General features: G+C 44.3%; 1 protein-coding gene across 1 annotated transcript in view; it reads left to right on the forward strand.

Moving 5' to 3' along the window:
• LOC126481231 (uncharacterized) overlaps positions 1–19,637 on the forward strand; it is a 527,312-nt gene that overhangs the window by 268,917 nt on the left and 238,758 nt on the right. Inside the window, exon 2 of the mRNA XM_050104843.1 lies at positions 18,525–18,641. Coding sequence (XP_049960800.1) covers positions 18,525–18,641 — 117 coding nt within the window. The remainder of the gene's footprint in view (positions 1–18,524; positions 18,642–19,637) is intronic.

Here is a 19,637-nt window from a genome sequence, read left to right on the forward strand (position 1 = left end):
CTGACCTGCTAGAAACATTTTAGGTTATTTGCTTGATTTTTAAAGTATTGCGCAACATTTATGACGTCAGAGCTAGTTACAGCGGACTGGCTGGCACACAATGGAAAGACTGATGTGAATTTACTATGGCGTGAGTAGGCTGCTTCCCTACAAGTACTTGGCCGAAAGCTCATGCAGTTTTAAGCAATTGACGCGGTTAGAAACACGAGAACATTTTGTTCAATATTGCAGAGGTTCCATTACTTGTCCTCGGATGGGAGGCGCAGATGTGAAGGGGTTTCGATGTGTTCAGTGGGCAATGTGTAGATGTTCCCTCGTGGTGGTCAGACGAGGTCCTCCGGAACCTCGACAGAGAGTGTGGATGCCCTCACATTCCCGGGCAGTCCAACACTGGGCCACTGTCACTTCTGAGTGTCCCACAAATCTGCATGTTGCACGATACTACCAGCCAGTCAAATGGAAGTCCACAACGAGGCCTCTTTCAGACTCTATCAGGTGCTGATAACGCTGTCTCACGTTCCTGCACAGTGATCACTCAGCATCTGACGCTCTTGACGCACCTTACTTGCCCTATCTGGCCTGATAACATCATTAACCACGAACAGCCTTTCACCTGGTCACAGAGAAATGCAGCACTAATCAGTTACATATCTGCTGATGGTGTGTTCACGTATGAAGTTACACTACCAGCCATTAAACTTGCTACACCACGAAGATGACGTGCTACAGACGCGAAATTTAACCGACAGGGAGAAGGTGCTGTGATATGCAAGTGATTTGCTTTCCAGAGCATTCACACAAGGTTGGCGCCGGTGGCGACACCTACAACGTGCTGACATGAGGAAAGTTTCCAACCGATTTGTCATACACAAACAGCAGTTGACCGGCGTTACCTGGAGAAACGTCGTTGTGATGCCTCGTGTAAGGAGGAGAAATGCGTACCATCACGTTTCCGACTTTGATAAAGGTCGGATTGTAGCCTATCGCGATTGTGGTTTATCGTATCGCGACATTGCTGCTCGCGTTGGTCGAGATCCAATGACTCTTAGCAGAATATGGAATCTTTGGGTTCAGAAGGGTAATACGGAACGCCGTGCTGGATCCCAACGGCCTCGTATCACTAGCAGTCGAGATGACAGGCATCTTATCCGGACGGCTGTAACGGATCGTGCAGCCACGTCTCGATCCCTGAGTCAACAGATGGGGACGTTTGCAAGACAACAACCATTTGCACGAACAGTTCGACGACGTTAGCAGTAGCATGGACTATCAGCTCGGAGACCGTGGCTGTGGTTACCCTTGACGCTGCATCACAGACAGGAGCGCCTGCGATGGTGTACTCGACGACGAACCTGGGTGCACGAATGGCAAAGTGTCATTTTTCTGGATGAATCCAGGTTCTGTTTACAGCATCATGATGGTCGCGTCCGTGTTTTGCGACATCGCGGTGAACGCACATTGGAAGCGTGTATTCGTCGTAGGCATATTGGCGTATCACAAGGTGTGATGGTATGGGGTGCCATTGGTTACACGTTTCGGTCACCTCTTGTTCGGATTGACGGCACTTTGAACAGTGGACGTTACCTTTCAGATGTATTACGAGCCGTGGCACTATCCTTCATTCGATCCCTGCGAAACCCTTCATTTCAGCAGAATAATGCACGACCGCATGTTGCAGGTCCTGTACGGGCCTTTCTGGATACAGAAAATGTTCGACTGCTGCCCTGGACAGCACATTCTCCAGATCTCTCATCAATTGAAAACGTCTGGTCAATGGTGGCCGAGCAACTGGCTCGTCACAATACGCCAGCCACTACTCTTGATGAACTGTGGTATCGCGTTGAAGCTGCATGGGCAGCTGTACCTGTACACGCCATCCGAGCTCTGTTCGACTCAATGCCCAGGCGTATCGAGGCCGTTATTACGGCCAGAGGTGGTTTTTCTGGGTACTGATTTCTCAGGATCTATGCACCCAAATTGCGTGAATATGTAATCACATGTCAGTTCTAGTATAATATACTTGTCCAATGAAGACCCGTTTATCATCTGCATTTCTTCTTGGTGTAGCAATTTTATTGGCCAGTAGTGTACATTAACATTCAAGCATGTCTTCTGGGTGCTTCACTTTTTTGTTAGACAGTTTAAAATTAAGATGTAGGTTTCGGTTTAATCTCTCGAAGGATATCAGTCTGTGTCTCCTCTGTTAGTCGAGGTCGAAACCTCTAAATTCCATACAATTTTTCTCTGCGTTGTTGGCAGTGTGGATGCAGAATCAAAGAGAAATCGCTGTGGAGAGTGTGAGAAAGAGAGTGGGGGGGGGGGGGGCGGGTACCCATGGCATGCGGAAACTCTTGCCGCAGGTGGATAACAATGGCTTTGAAAACAGCGAGACTGCTCTGTGGCTGTTCGTGCTGCAGCGAGTGAGTCAGCAGAAGTTTGTGGAGGGCGCTTCCCCTCGGCGGCCCTTCCTCCCCAGCAAGAAGGCGGCTGCCCCAGGGGATAGCACCGCGCCGTCTCAGGTCCAGATCCCGCTACAAGTCACTCCTTGATCTTACAAAGTTGCCTCTGCGCTCTCTTATTTTTCCTAGAACGTTACAGATCGAAATACGACGAATGTAGTATGTTCATTATTTATTACGGAAAGACTATTTTACAGCTGCAGCTTTATGTAAATTCATACTGTACTACAGAATGATTTTTGTATTATTATTTTTTTAATAGTTCTTTATCCATTCTCCTCCTCTATGCCAGTCACCTTCACCAAAATTATTGCACTTAAGAGTATAAGTGCAGATATTTCTATGGATCACTGAGAACGCTGTATTGAAAAACATTGCATCTATATTTACTTCATTTGCAAACTATTAATTAGAGCTGTTACGAGTAGTATGCTTATAGGGTGGTTAGTACCTCTGTGGCCCAAAGAAGCGATCAATGTTTATTTACTCCTGGGCAGAGGATCAGGTATTGGAGTGTAGACACATGGACGCAAAACGGGAAATCTATACTGACAGGCGTAGACCACTTCGCGGTCCAGTTACTACCGTGTAGAAAACATTAGGTGGTAAATTATGTGTTGTGTTTCTGGAATGACAGCTAGATACAGAGATAAAACAATGAACACACAGGAGGGGTACATTTTAAGGTACCAATTATCACACTAGCTGTAACTACACTCCTAAAACCCTGTATACTTAGTTCTATAATACGAGGGCTATCCACAAAGTACATTACGTTTTGGAATTAAAAATAAATAAAGTATTGGAAATTTTTTTTATTATATACAGATGAAAGCCACACTTAAATACTACTTTTCTACATAGTTGCCATTTAAATTAAGGCACTTATCGTAGCGATGGACGAGCTTGGAAATTCCTTCGTCGTAAAATTCGGCCGCCTGCGCCTTCAACCACGTGGTTAATCAGTAACCCGGTAGAAATACGATTTTTGTGGATTTCCTGGAAGGAGGCACTACAATAAACCCTCAAAGGTATTGCCAAACTCTGCACAACCTCAGAAGAGCAATACAAAACAAGCGCAGGGGAAAGTTGGGCTCAAACATCTTGCTGATTCACGACAACGCCCGGGCCCACACGGCAAATGCCGCTCGTGAAGTTCTCGAATCTTTTAAGTGGGAGTTGTTTCCTCATCCGCCGTACAGTCCCGACCTGGCACCGAGCGACTTCCACTTATTCCCAGCAATGAAGAAGTGGTTGACTATGCAGCGTTTTGATGACGACGCACAGCTTCAAGAAGAGGTAACCACTTGGTTGAAGGCGCAGGCGGCCGAATTTTACGACGAAGGAATTTCCAAACTCGTCCATCGCTACGATAAGTGCCTTAATTTAAATGGCAACTATGTAGAAAAGTAGTATTGAAGTGTGGCTTTCATCCGTATATAATAAAAAAAATTTCCAATACTTTATTTATTTTTAATTCCAAAACGTAATGTACTTTGTGGATAGCCCTCGTAATTTCTGTAATGATATTGTCACCAATTTGTGCAAAGACGACGTCTGAACAACTTCCAGAAGAGCCATGTACCCTTGGTGCACTTAGACAGTAACGAGTAGTATGCTTATAGGGTGGTTAGTACCTCCTTGGCACAGACAAGACATCAATGTTTATTTACTCTTGGGCAGAGGATCAGGTAATGGAGTGTGGACACATGGTATCTGCTACAATGATCTTCTGTTGGTAATGGTAAGTGGTTTACACCAAAGCTTATATAGTACTATGGTACAAGAATAACCCTGCAGTGAACAATTTTTTGGCCTCACATTAGGAACCTATTTCTTGTGCTGTCCTATAGTTAAGCTCACTTTGGACAAGTCACTTAGTTCCTCTTGGATTTATATCATTCTGCTCTTGGAGCTAATTTAAATTACTTTTAAGTGGTCAAAATATCCACGGGTGTGCTGCCGGTCTACAGTGTCCAACGGGCACAATATTTCGGCGGTCATACATGTCGCCATCATCAGGTGAACTGACGGACTGAGCTCCTGTGAACGTGCCGGCACGGAGATCCGTACGCTATGGCTGCTCAGAGGGAACTGGGTTCGGTCGCGGCGGCGGCTGATTTAAATACCCTCCGCCCGCGGCGCGCTCCCTCCGCCGTCCGCGCCCCGCGCCACGGTCGCGCGGTGGAACAGATTGCGACGGCGTCTGAGATGACGTCGGAGTGATGGCTCTGTCCGCCGTGGTCGTCACAACTATACGTTTGCTCGATTTACACTTTTAAGTGAGTCATGTTGCAGTCAGATAGAGTAATTAATGAACTGCAGCTAAGCGGGCATTTCAATTAGTAAAATTAGAATTAGGTACGCCAGCCATAGGAATGAAGCTAAAGAACATAGCTGTTGCTTTTATTTCTGCATCCTTCATTCATTAGATCTTTATCGACAACGACCTTCTGCCTGATTTGTTGTGGTTCACCACATCCTCTCTTGTACCAACCTCTTCATCTCAGAATATCACTTGCAGCTAAGGTCCTCAATTACTCGTTGGCTATATTTGTCTCTGTCTTTCCCTACAGTTTCTGCCCTATACAGCTCCCCCTAGCGCCATAGAAATCATTACTAGATGTCTTAACACATGTCGAATCGTCGTATTTCTTCTAACTGACGATTTTCCAGATATTGAGGTTCGCCGATGACATTGTAATTCTGTCAGAGACAGCAAAGGACTTGGAAGAACAATTGAATGGAATGGACAGTGTCTTGAAAGGAGGATATAAGATGAACATCAACAAAAGCAAAACAAGGATAATGGAATGTAGTCAAATTAAATCGGGTGATGCTGAGGGAATTAGATTAGGAAATGAGACACTTAAAGTAGTAAAGGAATTTTGCTATTTAGGGAGTAAAATAACTGATGACGGTCGAAGTAGAGAGGATATAAAATGTATACTGGCAATGGCAAGGAAATCGTTTCTGAAGAAGAGAAATTTGTTAACATCGAGTATAGATTTAAGTGTCAGGAAGTCGTTTCTGAAAATAATTGTATGGAGTGTAGCCATGTATGGAAGTGAAACATGGACGATAACTAGTTTGGACAAGAAGAGAATATAAGCTTTCGAAATGTGGTGCTACAGAAGAATGCTGAAGATAAGGTGGGTAGATCACGTAGCTAATGAGGAGGTATTGAATAGGATTGGGGAGAAGAGAAGTTTGTGGCACAGCTTGACTAGAAGAAGGAATCGGTTGGTGGGACATGTTTTGAGGCATCAAGGGATCACAAATTTAGCATTGGAGGGCAGCGTGGAGGGTAAAAATTGTAGAGGGAGACCAGGAGATGAATACACTAAGCAGATTCAGAAGGATGTAGGTTGCAGTAGGTACTGGGAGATGAAGAAGCTTGCGCAGGATAGAGTAGCATGGAGAGCTGCATCAAACCAGTCTCAGGACTGAAGACCACAACAACAACAACCGATCCTCTGGAGAACCTAGTGATTTCGTACCTCATCAGTCGACTTAATTTCCAACTTCTTTCTGTAACGGATCATCTCAAGCATTTCGATTATCTTCTGATACTATGCCTTTTCTATTAATAATAATCTGAGGCCCATTTCTTGAATGTTCGCTATTAATTACTTTGAGACACGCTGAACACTGGCCGGCCGAGTTTTACTGGTTGAACTAAGCGCATTTCGCATTCTTTTGGTGATGGATTTTAATGTTAATAAGAACCACCACAGTTGTATTTAGATACCATTATTACGTCACTTAGGGTAGTTAACGCCACACAGTATATAAATTGGTGCTAACAAACTACTCGAACATTTTTATGCACTACAGAAGCAGGTACAATGCTGCTGACAAATCCCGCTGCAACGAAACAAGTGTAGCCATCTGCAGAAGGGCATACTGGCCAGAACCGGACATGGCAGTAAAATAAAGCTTTTTGAAGGTGTTTGTGGCTGGTTGCGTTCTTCCTCAGCAATCGATAACTAAATAACAGACATGCAGTTCAACAAGATCCATCATGGATAGAATAATAGAGGTTGGTTTATAAACAGGGCAACAGCGAATGTTCAGGTACCCTCGAACAAAGTTTAAATGCCTGAAGTGTGTGTGTGTGTGTGAGAGAGAGAGAGAGAGAGAGAGAGAGAGAGAGAGAGAGAGAGAGGGCCGGCCGTTGTGGCCGAGCGGTTCTAGGCGCGTCAGTCTGGAACCGCGCGACCGCTACGGTCGCAGGTTCGAATCTGCGTGAGTGTCTGCGCGCGCACGTATTAGACTGCAAGTCGATCCAACGTCAAGCCGATGGCGATCCCATCGATCTTCGTTTCGTCGCTTCGGCAGCTGTACGTGTCCAGAAGGGCGTGAAGTGATGTATGACGTCGCTGCCAGCCAGAGATTCATTTGCATGACTTAGGTTCCTGAGTCTTCAGCCCATATCTCGTACAATACAGGCCAGCAAAGCAGCGTACATAATCTCAAAAGTCTCAAAAACACCGTGTTGCACAAAAAAATTGGTCTACAATTACTGTATCGAAAATTATTAAATACTTACGACGGTAAACATACGACTAGTCTCCAATATCCTAAGACGGCAGAAATGGCTACAGATTCCTTCTCCAGTATTGCCTAATTCACGAGCTGAAACAGAAGTCGGTTGGTGGACTGAGTTCGTATGACTTGAAGCGTCGAGAAATCTGTTTCAGAAGGATAAAATCAGTAAGACCACCACTGGTATGTAATATTCTTTGCAGGGTAGAAACAAGAAATAACTCCATTAAGGCATGGCTAAGACACTAAAATTCAGGTTATTTAAAAGAGATTCATCCGCTTTCATACACTACTAGCCATTGAAATTGCTACACCACGAAGATGACGTGCTACAGACACGAAATTTAACCGACAGGAAGAAGATGCTGTGATATGCAAATGATTAGCTTAGCCATTGAAATTCCTACACCACGAAGATGACGTGCTACAGACGCGAAATTTAACCGACAGGAAGAAGATGCCGTGATATGCAAATGATTAGCTTTTCAGAGCTTTCACACAAGGTTGGCGCCGGTGGCGACACCTACAACGTGCTGACATGAGGAAAGTTTCCAACCGATTTCTCATACACAAACAGCAGTTGACCGGCGTTGCCTGGTGAAACGTTGTTGTGATGCCTCGTGTAAGGAGGAGAAATGCGTACCATCACGTTTTCGACGATGACAAAGGTCGGATTGTAGCCTATCACGATTGCGGTTTATCGTATGGCGACATTGCTGCTCGCGTTGATCGAGTTCCAATGACTGTTACCAGAATATGGAATCGGTAGATTCACGAGGGTAATACGGAACATAGTGCTGGATCCCAACGGCCTCGTATCACTAGCAGTCGAGATGACAGGCATCTTATCCACATGGCTGTAACGGATCGTGCAGCCACGTCTCCATCCCTGAGCCAACAGTTGGGGACGTTTGCAAGACAATAACAATCTGCACGAACAGTTCGACGACTTTTGCAGCAGCATGGACTATCAGCTCGGAGACCATGGCTGCGGTTACCCTTCACGATGCATCACAGACATGAGCGCCTGCGATGGTGAACTCAACGACGAACCTGAGTGCACGAACGGCAAAACGTCATTTTTTCGGATGAATCCAGGATCTGTTTACAGCATCATCATGGTCGCATCCGTGTTTGGCGATATAGCGGTGAACGCACATTGGAAGCGTGTATTCGTCATCGCCATACTGGCTTATCATCCGGCTTATTGGTATGGGGTGCCATTGGTTACACGTCTCGGTCGCCTCTTGTTCGCACTGACGGCACTTTGAACAGTGGACGTTACATTTCAGATGTGTTACGACCCGTGGCTCTACCGTCCATTCGATCCCTGCGAAACCCTACATTTCAGCAGGATATTGCACGACCGCATGTTGAAGGTCCTGTACGGGCCTTTCTGGATACAGAAAATGTTCGACTGCTGCCCTGGCCAGCACATTCTGCAGATCTCTCACCAACTGAAAACGTCTGGTCATTGGTCGTCACAATACACCAGTCACTACTCTCGATGAACTGTGGTATCGTGTTGAAGCTGCATAGGCAGCTGTACATGTACACGCCATCCAAGCTCTGTTTGACTCAATGACCAAGCGTATCAAGGGCGTTATTACGGCCAGAGGTGGTCGTTCTGGATACTGATTTCTTAGGATCTATGCACCCAAGTCGCGTGAAAATGTAATCACTTGTCATTTCTAGTATAATATATTTGTCCAATGAATACCTGTTTATCATCTGTATTTCTTCTTGGTGTAGTAATTTTAATGGCCAGTAGTGTATTTTTTCCCACAGAGTCAGAAAGAAGGTCGATGGTCTTGTCCATATATGTACGCCGTCGTCCAGTCCAATGGCTACTTTAAACATTGGTCGCGCCACAGGCGCAAGCCAGTGAGGGCATTATTATGCTATGGGGGACATCCACCTGGGCTTCCGTTGGACCTATAGTAGTAATCGAAAACACCAACAAGGAGCAGCTTTAGTGCGAGGTCGCAAGTTCAATCTTTAGTAAGGCTCATTAGAAAGTGTTGTGTACAATTATGACAGGAAAAACACTAGCTGCTATTGATCGCCATGTGCATCGGGAGGCCGGCAGGAAACGAATGTCCGGGAGTGCAGAGATCAACATACTGTGAGATGTATGTAGCATACTTCACTTAATGGACATCGTCGACATTCAAGAAATGTTCAAAACAAACCATTAACTTGCACCATGAACACCGAATGAAAATGGCGCGTCAGAGTGACCACATAGATCGCACCATCAAGATAGGAGACGAACTCCTTGGCAGTTACTAACTGTACAGGACATTCAGATAGGTATCCAATCTTAAATAATGGATATATAATCACATCGGTGTAACGGTATGGTGAGAACTGATGGAATGTGATGGCGTTCAACCGAAAGCGAAACAGTCGGTCGTGGAACTTATAGTGAAACTGGCTATTCTTGAAGGAGTAGCTGCAGACGATGTGTTTCATAGGAGCGGGTTTTTGTCCAGTGATTCCATGTGGTGTAGACAGCAATGCCACGTGCTTTTTAAGAGGGATAGTTTGCTCTAAGGGCGTATGATTTTCATACGCAGACCATGAATAAAAGAAAAACAAGTTATTTTGGCAACTATTGGCCAAAAGCAGTGCTCATACCATAGTTTTCTTACACCCATTTTCCCACTCTTACTTACTATAACGCAAGTATTCCCTGTTGCCTTTGCGAGATCATGCACACGAGAAAGAATTGTAGGAGGCAGAGCACCTCCAACTTATCTCAGCACAATAATTAACTTCTCAGCCAATTTATCATCCAGATTAACAGTCGGCGTAGCTATATAAGAATGTGTTAAGCCATTGATGTTAGTTGATCTTGATACAACTCTCTTCGTGCCTCTAATTTCCAGGGTTCCTTTCATATGCGTTTCCTCTTCAAATCCCGATTGCTCGGAGTTGAACACAAATTCCTTACTGAACGATGGGATAAGTTAGTTTATCTGACGTACAAATTTAGGGCCGATTCCTCAGTTGGCTGTGAATCGTCAAACTGACGCTTTGTTTGAAATTTCGTTATATTATGCCTTGCAATTCTGTTTGAAGGGATGCAACCGTCCACTGGTTCCCTAAAAATCACTGTAATCTATGTAGCGCTCAATTTGATACGTATAGCGTAGTAGGTCACACATCCTGTAAATTGTATCGAGCATCCTTGAAACACCCAAACACCAGTTTCTATATAAAAAAAAAAAAGTGCGCCTTGTCCTCCCTTGAATATCCATAGCTTTTCTTACGCACAGCACAATCATATTGCTGCGGACTTATGCTAAACCTGTTCATAATTGCTTCTTTACTGTGCTGCGGATTATCTTCCATGGTTATACCCGTTCCTTGGGTAACGATTGTCCAAACTGCGTTTCACTGGAGACGAGATTTGTGGCTCGCTGTCCGACAAGTAGGATGAACTACAGGGCTCGACACCTGTTGCACGATGACTCCCGCCCCCACACTGCCAGTCGCACGACGTCTCCGCTTCAGCGATTTGGATGGGAAACCCTGCAACATACTCCGTACAGCCCGAATCACCCACCGTGTGACTCTCATATCTTTGACGGCCTGAAGAAAGGCATGCATGGACGTCGGTTTAAGTCGGATGAGAAAGTGCAAGAATGGCGGCCGACCACAATCTACAAAACAGCAACTGATCGTCTCGTCTCCCAATGAGATAAAAGTCTTAACGTGTTTGATGATTATTTTTGAATGAAACCATTCCATGATCAGGTTGTGGCGGATGTTCGGTTCAGATCTGACTGCCTGTCATACAATATTAACGACCGCCAGAGGCGCTGGCCAACTCATACATATACCTATGTGTACCAGTTTGTAGGCATATGAAATGGAACGATGGCACAGGCTCACCAGTACGGAATTTAGGACGTAGACTTGACTTCATTGGTGTGATACTGGGAAAATACGATCTGCTCACAATGGAGACCGCTTACAAAACGCTCGTGCGGCCCATCCTCGACCATACATCAAGAGTGTGGCACACATACCATACTGCATTAACAGAGAGTACTGAATCTAGACCAAAAAAAAGCAGCATGTATTGTCACAGGTTTGTCTGACGTACGGAACAGCGTCACAGGCAATCTGAAGAACCTCAACTGACACACGCTTAAAGCTAAACATCAAATGTCTCGCAAAAAGCCGCGCGGAGTGGCCGAGCGGTTTGAGGCGCCATGTCACGGACTGCGCGGCCCCTCCCGCCCGAGGTTCGAGTCCTCCCTTGGATGTATGTGTTGTTCTTAGCATAAGTTAGTTTAAGTAGTGTGTAAGACTAGGGACCGATGACGTCAGCAGTTTGGTCTCTTAGGAATTCACACACATCTGAACATCTTTCACGTAAAAGTTTCAAGAACCAGCTGCAGCTGAGCAGTCTAGGGATACACAACAACCCCCTAATGTCGCTTCCGTAGACTAACACTATCTTGTCGAAAGTAGAGGTGAGAACCATGGCTTTAATAGAATTATAAGGTTTATAATTTGAAAGAGCAACCAGCCACAATCATTTTTTGATAAAGTTTGCGTAGATAAAATCATTACCTGTTTCGTATCTCTTAGTAATCGATCTTCATGTAAGTGTTAAAGACTTCCTTGATTTCCTGCTGCGGTCTTGTTTTATGGTCGTTATTGGCTTTCTGCACTAAGATAAACAAAGTTTTTCGTAATGTTTTATTAGCTGTAAGCCCATTTCCTGTATGTTTCTGCGAAGTACAAATAAGTTTCTCTCGTAAGTTTACCGAATTTTGAACAATAAACTTTTTGTTTGTGTTTGTGGAGAAAACCAACGACGACGAGAAAATGAGACCGCATCAGGAAAGTACGTGTATAACAATTATCTGAAGACTGGTTTGTAACAAATCCGAAACCAGTATGGTTTGATTAGAATAAACTTTTTAAACCAAACTTATGGCTGGTTGCTGTTTCAAATTATAAACCTTACAATATGAGACTGACTACAGAGTGCACACAGCCGTTTGAACAGTAATGCTTCCCGCACTTCTTACGCGAATGGAATGAAAGAAAGCCCTGATAAGTGGTACGGTGGTAAGTTCCTTCTGCCATGCAGTTCAGTGTTTTGCGAGGTATAGATTTAGATATGAGTAAAACCTGAGACCGTCTATTTAGAGATTATTTTATTTGAAGTATAATTAATGCAATGAAACATTTCCTAAAAGCAAATATGGTCGAATATGAATCAGACTGACAGTATACTGTCTGAACAAAAGTATCCAGACACCCCTACCTAATGCGGAACTGGCCACTGGATGCCACTGGAGGCGGACTCACACGGATAATAGGGGGAGGAGAGTATTTTATTGTCAGCAGAGAAGCAGCAACAGCAGAATGAGAGAGCTCAGTGACTTTGAACGTGGACTACTGATTGGATGTCACCTGAGCAATAAATCCACCAGTGACTTTTAAACTCTTTTCGTGATGTGATTGTGAAGTTATAAACAATGTGTGCTTTGGAAGTCACATTTGGAAGCCGAAGAGACCTGGAGAGATTGAATAAGAGTCTCTGACCGTGTTGTGTCCCCAGCGCAGAAGACAGCTCTTCGGTGGTGGGATCTTCTTCGGCGGAGGCTGCTATGCTGTCAGTTCGAAACTGTGATTGTGCTTTTTGTGGGATGCCGCTTGCCCAGGTTAGCCTCTATATCTACAGAGAGCAAGATCTGTAGTACTAACAATGATGGTAGGCGACACTTCTCAATAATGTATCCTGTTTGGTTATTATTTAAATGTCCACACATTTTATACTGTCTTTTGCAACACTCTGCGGAGCTTTCTTAATTGTATGGTAACTTTTCCATCCAACTTCCAAAATATGATACACTTGTCCGCCTTCCGGTGCGCACTAGACAAAGTGAGTATTACATATTCACAACTAAGTTACGCCCGATATAGAGTACAAAATGTCCGGCTCTGAAGAACACCCGAAACAGAGTGACTATTTGTTATCCGCATCTAAGTAACGCACGATATTGAGATATGTGTCCGACCCTTCAGAAAGCCCGAAACAGAGATACGTGTCCGCCTCTGAAGAACGCCCGGAAACTCTGACTAGCGCAGCCGAAGTACTTCTTCTCCCAGGTGCGCCAATGCGACCCGAAAGTGTCTTAAGGGGCTCCGGAACGCCCTATACTTGCAATGTTAAAATAACGCTTATAAATTACATCTTTCCTCACAAAGTATTTGAGGTAGGAAGTTGAACTTTTTACAGATTATTTATTGGAATATGGGCTACAACTTAACACAGGGATTTTACAAAATTTTAGTTCAGTTATTAAAGATGATTTTTTTCAATTGTAATGAAAATTCACAACATTTTTTTGCAATTTTTTATTTATATATTCAAAAATATTCAGTTTTTTGGAAAAAGGCTGTGTTAAATTATGCAGAAGGTACTGTGTAACATTTACTGAAAGTTTGAAACAAATATGTTTGGAAGATCCTTAGAAAACATGTAATTAGTATGAGAAAATAAAAGTTTTGGGAATCGAGCGACAAAGATTGGATTAACTTTTTAGTGCATTCCAGGTCCATAGGATGGATTATCTTCATCCTCTGCAAACTCCTCCTCCAGCTTCCTCTTGTTCCTCCTCCTGTTTACTCTTGCTTGTATTTCTAGACTCTTTACAGCCCTGTCTGCGTTCCTTGTCTAAAGCAAGCATCGCTCGTTGTTGTGTTCGTAGATTTTGCTACCATTTTCTTCAGTTGCAGTTACTGCAACACTGTTCCAAAAGGTGGTCATGTATGAACACTTATCACATTTCAGTTGTATTTCACTAGCAAGTCCTACGTGCTTTATTATGGAGAGCTCCAGACCAACTTCACTACAATGAATACATCTTACACAGTTTGAAAAAATTCCTTTGAGAACCGACATATCAAATATTTCATTCACATCCGATTCGCCCATAAAACATTCATAGTTTTCACTCATTGAACCAAGCTTCTTCTGTGAAGTATTTTCTTTCCCACTTTGACTGCTATGGGCAGGTGTACTTGAGAGGTTAGGTTCACTCACTTGAAACAATCGACAATCACACCAGCGATATATATTGAACCATCACAGGTTAGCCACAACACATACTTTATCTCACATCACTAAAATGTACCTGATGAACACGGACGTTAATAATAACACCATTTGACAGCAGTTTAACAGCGCCACAGTGGGTCACGCCCATGTAGAACACATTTCAAAAAAAATTTAAAAATGGTTGTAGTCTTCGGAATTGAATAAATTATATATCTATTAAAAGGTAATAGTCTGCAGATTCAGAAAACGCAAAAAAGTAAAAATTGAACTTTTCATGATTTTGAGCCTTTCCGGAGCCCCTTAAGCACTTCGGTTGCAATATCGTTACTCTTATGTTTCTCCAAAGCTAGTGAAATTTAATAAACAAGAACGATAGATTCGTAGGGTAACCATGAGAGATTGTCATACTAAAAACTGGGTTAAATACAATGAAAAGTATATAAATAATTAACAAGAGAAGTTAGGCGTTTGGGCGCCTAGCACCCGAACGTGCCGACCAATCAGAAGCAAGTTCAGTACAACTGACGGACTCACCCACGGTAATGATATACAGGGTGGCGCACGAAATGTATTACCAATTGTTTCTTTCGCAATTTACGACGCACATTAGATATCCCGCTGGGATCTCTACAGCAGTACCAGCAGAGCTTGTAAAAACAAATGAGTTACGAAATGACGTGTAATTCACGATACTGCCGCTAGGAGACTAGTAAGCAGCAGTGGCTGACAATGGAAGACTGACAACACAGCAACGATCGGCAATTGTGTTACTTTTTCATGAAACGAAAAGCCTTGTTGTGACTCAGAGGCGTTTTCGACAACAGTTTAACACACGATGGGTCCCTTGCAAGAAGACCATCCGCAGGTTGTACGATGAATTTGTACAGGAAGGAACAGTATTGGAAGCGAAGCGACCTCGGCCTAAGCCTGTTTGTTCGCCGGAGAATATTGAAGCGGTACGAGTTGCTGTACAGAGAAGTCCCAGGAAATCGTGTAGGAAGGCAGCAGTGCAACTGGGAATATCTAGACGCTCTGTTCAAAGCATTCTTAAAAGTGACCTCCACATGTACCCATACAAGATGACCTGTGCACAGAAGCTCACTGAAGAACACAAGCAGCAGAGACTACTGTTTGTTCAATGGGCGGAGGATAGGGAAGAAACTCTCAACAACGTTTGGTTTTCAGACGAGGCGCATTTTCATTTAGACGGTGTGGTTGACAAACAAAATGTACGTTTTTGGGCCACTGAAAACCTACAAGTGCTTCATGAACGACAACATTATGCTCCGAAGATTACAGCGTCGGCAGCAATTTCGAGTCACGGACTTAATGGACCCTTTTTCTTTGAAGAAACTGTGAACAGCGAGCGTTATTTGAGCATGGTTCGCAATAGCTTCATTCCACAGCTTCTTGCTACTGCCTTGCCCTTCAACACGCAGTGGTTCATGCAAGATGGAGCAAGGCCACATACTGCAAACACTGTGTTGGTGTTTTTACACGAGCATTTCGACATGCGGATCATTTCACTCAGGTTTCCAGGTCGCTTCAATGACGGACAAAATTGGCCCCCCAATAATCGAGACTTCAATCCATGTGACTGTTTTCTTTGGGGGTACCTAAAGGAAAAATTTTTCCCGAAACGTCCACGTGATTTAATGGAGCTCAGAAGACTTATTCTTCAAGCTTGCAGTGAAATTACGGAAGACATGTGCCGTAGGGTAATCACTAACTTTAGTGTTCGTTTGAAGGAAGTTAGGAAACGAAATGGTGGGCATATTGAGCATGTGCTGAGTTAGAACAAATCTCCATGGGCGGCTCTTCATTGTAGTATATGTTCCTTTGAGATTGTATTGACAATAAAGTTTATATTCAAAAACAAAATGGTAGCAAATTTCGTGCGCCACCCTATAGTGTACCATCTGTCGCTTGTACTTCACTCCATTTCTGTACCATATGCTACTTCACGTGTATCAAGCTGCATCAAGGAGAGCTTCTAGCAAAATACAATGCTGGCGGCAACAGCCAGGAATATCACGAAGCGGAAACGCGAAGGGGCAAACACAGGGCAGGCAGACCTCATGCACTGGCCGACAGGGACTATCAGGGTTCGCGGAGGATGGTTGTAAGAAATAGCATGAAATCAGCGGAAGGAATCACTCGCGATTTTCAAAGTGTTACGAGCAGTCCAGCTGGCACAACCACCGTGCGTAGGGAGTTAAAAGGAGTTGGGTACAATGGACGAGCAACTCCTCGTAAGCCACACATTTCTGTTGTGAATGCTGAGCCACACTTCAGGCTGCGTAAAAAGGGGTGCCACTGGACAGTGTATGCCTGGAAATGGCGATGATGATGATGTTTGGTCTGTGGGGTGCTCAACTGCGCGGTTATCATGCCCGTACAAATCCCCAACCTTAGCTCAGTCCAATCTCGCCACTTTCATGAATGATGATGAAATGATGAGGACAACACAAACACCCAGTCATCTAGAGGTAGGTGAAAATCCCTGACCCCGCCGGGAATCGAAACCGGGGACCCAGTGCTCGTGAAGCGAGAACGTGACCGCGAGACCACTAGCTGTGGACTCTGGAAAAGAGTGATTTGGAGTGATGACTCACGCTATACCGTGTGGGAAGCCCACGGAAGGGTTCTCGTTTGACGAACGTCTAAAACACGTCACCTGCCACCATGTGTACTGTCAACAGTTAAGTACGGAGGAGGTGATGGGGGTGTTTCTACGTGCTTAGTGTGTGTTCCCGTAACTGCGTTTAAAAAAACACTACGTGCAGAAGGGTATGAACATATCTTACGCCATTGTATACTGCCTACAGTAGAGGTACAGTTCGGAGCTAATGATTGTATCAGCACGACGTTACTCTTTGCCATAAAGCAGCATCCATGAGAGTGCCCCAGGGAAGTGTGGTAGGTCCGCTGTTGTTTTCTGTCTACATAAATTATCTTTTGGAAAGGGTGGATAGTAATGTGCGGCTGTTTGCTGATGATGCTGTGGTGTACGGGAAGGTGTCGTCGTTGAGTGACTGTAGGAGGATACAAGATGACTTGGACAGGATTTGTGATTGGTGTAAAGAATGGCAGCTAACTCTAAATATAGATAAATGTAAATTAATGCAGATGAATATGAAAAAGAATCCTGTAATGTTTGAATACTCCATTAGTAGTGAAGCGCTTGACACAGTCACGTCGATTAAATATTTGGGCGTAACATTGCAGAGCGATATGAAGTGGGACAAGCATGTAATGGCAGTTGTGGGGAAGGCGGATAGTCGTCTTCGGTTCATTGGTAGAATTTTTGGAAGATGTGGTTCATCTGTAAAGGAGACCGCTTATAAAACACTAATACGACCTGTTCTTGAGTACTGCTCGAGTGTTTGGGATCCCTATCAGGTCGGATTGAGGGAGGACATAGAAGCAATTCAGAGGCGGGCTGCTAGATTTGTTACTGGCAGGTTTTATCATCACGCGAGAGTTACGGAAATGCTTCAGGAACTCGGATGGTAGTCTCTGGAGGAAAGGAGGCGTTCTTTTCGTGAGTCGCTACTGAGGAAATTTAGAGAACCAGCATTTGAGGCTGACTGCAGTACAGTTTTACTGCCGCTAACTTATATTTCGCGGAAAGACCACAAAAATAAGATAAGAGAGATTAGGGCTCGTACAGAGGCATATAGGCAGTCATTTTTTCCTCGTTCTGTTTGGGAGTGGAACAGGGAGAGAAGATGCTAGTGTGGTACAAGGTACCCGCTGCCACGCACTGTATGGTGGATTGCGGAGTATGTACGTAGATGTAGATGTAGATGTGGACAATAACGTATTTCAATAGACTGACCTGCACAAGAATCCCGACCAGAACCTAATGGAACACCTTTGGTGTAAACTGGAACGTCGGCTGCGTTCCACACGCCAGCATCCAAAATTACTATCTTCTCTGGTTTCAGCTCTTGTGGAAGAATGCGCTCCTCCACAGACATTCAGACACCGCGCTGAAGGAGTCCCCAGCAGAGTTCGAGCCGTCATAATGGTGGACGCATCCGATGTTAGTGTCCAGTAATATGTGTCTCCGGATACTTTTGATCGGATAGTGTTACGTGCTAATACACAGTTACCATGATATCATTAACACTGCCGGCCGAGGTGGCCGAGCGGTTCGGGGCGCTTCAGTCCGGAACCGCGCGACTGCTACGGTCGCAGGTTCGAATCCTGCCTCGGGCATGGATGTGTGTGATGTCCCTAGGTTAGTTAGGTTTAAGTAGTTCTAAGTTCTAGGGGACTGATGACCTCAGATGTTAAGTCCCATAGTGCTCAGCGCCATTTGAGCCATTTTTGTGAATCCTCAAGTGAACTGTGGTATAAGTGTGTTTTTTGTGGTGTAAAGTGGTCTCTCTGAGCAGTGTTGTGCTTCGTGGCTGTTGCAGGCGTGATCTTCTGCACGGACACGATGGCGTGCATGAACCTGCCCGGCTACACGTGCAAGGGCGGCCGCTGCGTGTGCGAGCCGCAGCGAGACACGGGCCTCTTCTCCTGCTTCGGCGGTAAGCTGCCTCTCCTGCCCTGCTCTAGCCTGTCACCTAACGACGCCATTACCGGCCTCTTCGTTAACACGCCAGCTCAGTCCGCCCGCTGCTCCTCATTACTCGAAGCTTGCCTGCCGCAGCACTCTGCACGTAGTCACCTGTCGTGTGTGCCTTAGAACTGTGCGGCTCACAACGTTGCTTTCCTACTGGCCACAACTGATATGAAGACTGTTCCAAATGTGTCGGTACGTCGCAGCGCTGTAGCTGGATGTAGCTATTTGTACGTGACACAGACATTCGTCTCATCCCAAAAGCACATTAAGGGATCAACACCGTGCATCAGGTCGAAAAAAATCGATTTTCGGTTTTCATCATATTTCGATAGATTAAGGTTTTATTTAAGTTCTTTGAGAAGAATTTTGCTGAAAAAAATTTTTTTTCGAGCATTTAAAGAACATTTTTCTACCACGTGTGTTTATGTGCCACACCCACATTTCTGTCACCCACTTTTCTGCATATATTTGAGATCTTTATATCCCCTACATTGCACGTTAGGGATTTTTTTTTACTCCCGAGTGTGTTGGCTATCCTTGGAATGCAAAGGTCGGTATTCTTTTGTTTCTGCTGTTTGTAAACAACACACTTTCAAACGCGCGGTTAGTTTTGTTCAAGCGTGATTGCGAGTAGTTGTTATACTTAACGCTTGCAGTGCTTGTTTACGTGTATTTTGTTGTGTTTATTGAAGGCATTTTCAAGAAACGACAATTTAGAGAAAACAAGTTTAGAAAGCTTTCTGTACAAGAGGTTATGTCGCCTGGCAACAATGTTTCTAATTGTAATTCTTTAACAAGTGCATCATCAAAGAAGTTCCCACAATTTCAAGAGAGTTACAACGAATTTACTGTAAGTAACAAGAGGTGCAGTAACATTATTACAAATTTGAGAATATTATCAGATGTAATTTCTAAATTTGTACAACGTAGACAGTGTGGTGAGTCACAGAGTGTGAAAATT

This window comes from Schistocerca serialis, chromosome 5 (genome assembly GCF_023864345.2).
Source record: "Schistocerca serialis cubense isolate TAMUIC-IGC-003099 chromosome 5, iqSchSeri2.2, whole genome shotgun sequence".
NCBI classification, from domain to species: domain Eukaryota; kingdom Metazoa; phylum Arthropoda; class Insecta; order Orthoptera; family Acrididae; genus Schistocerca; species Schistocerca serialis.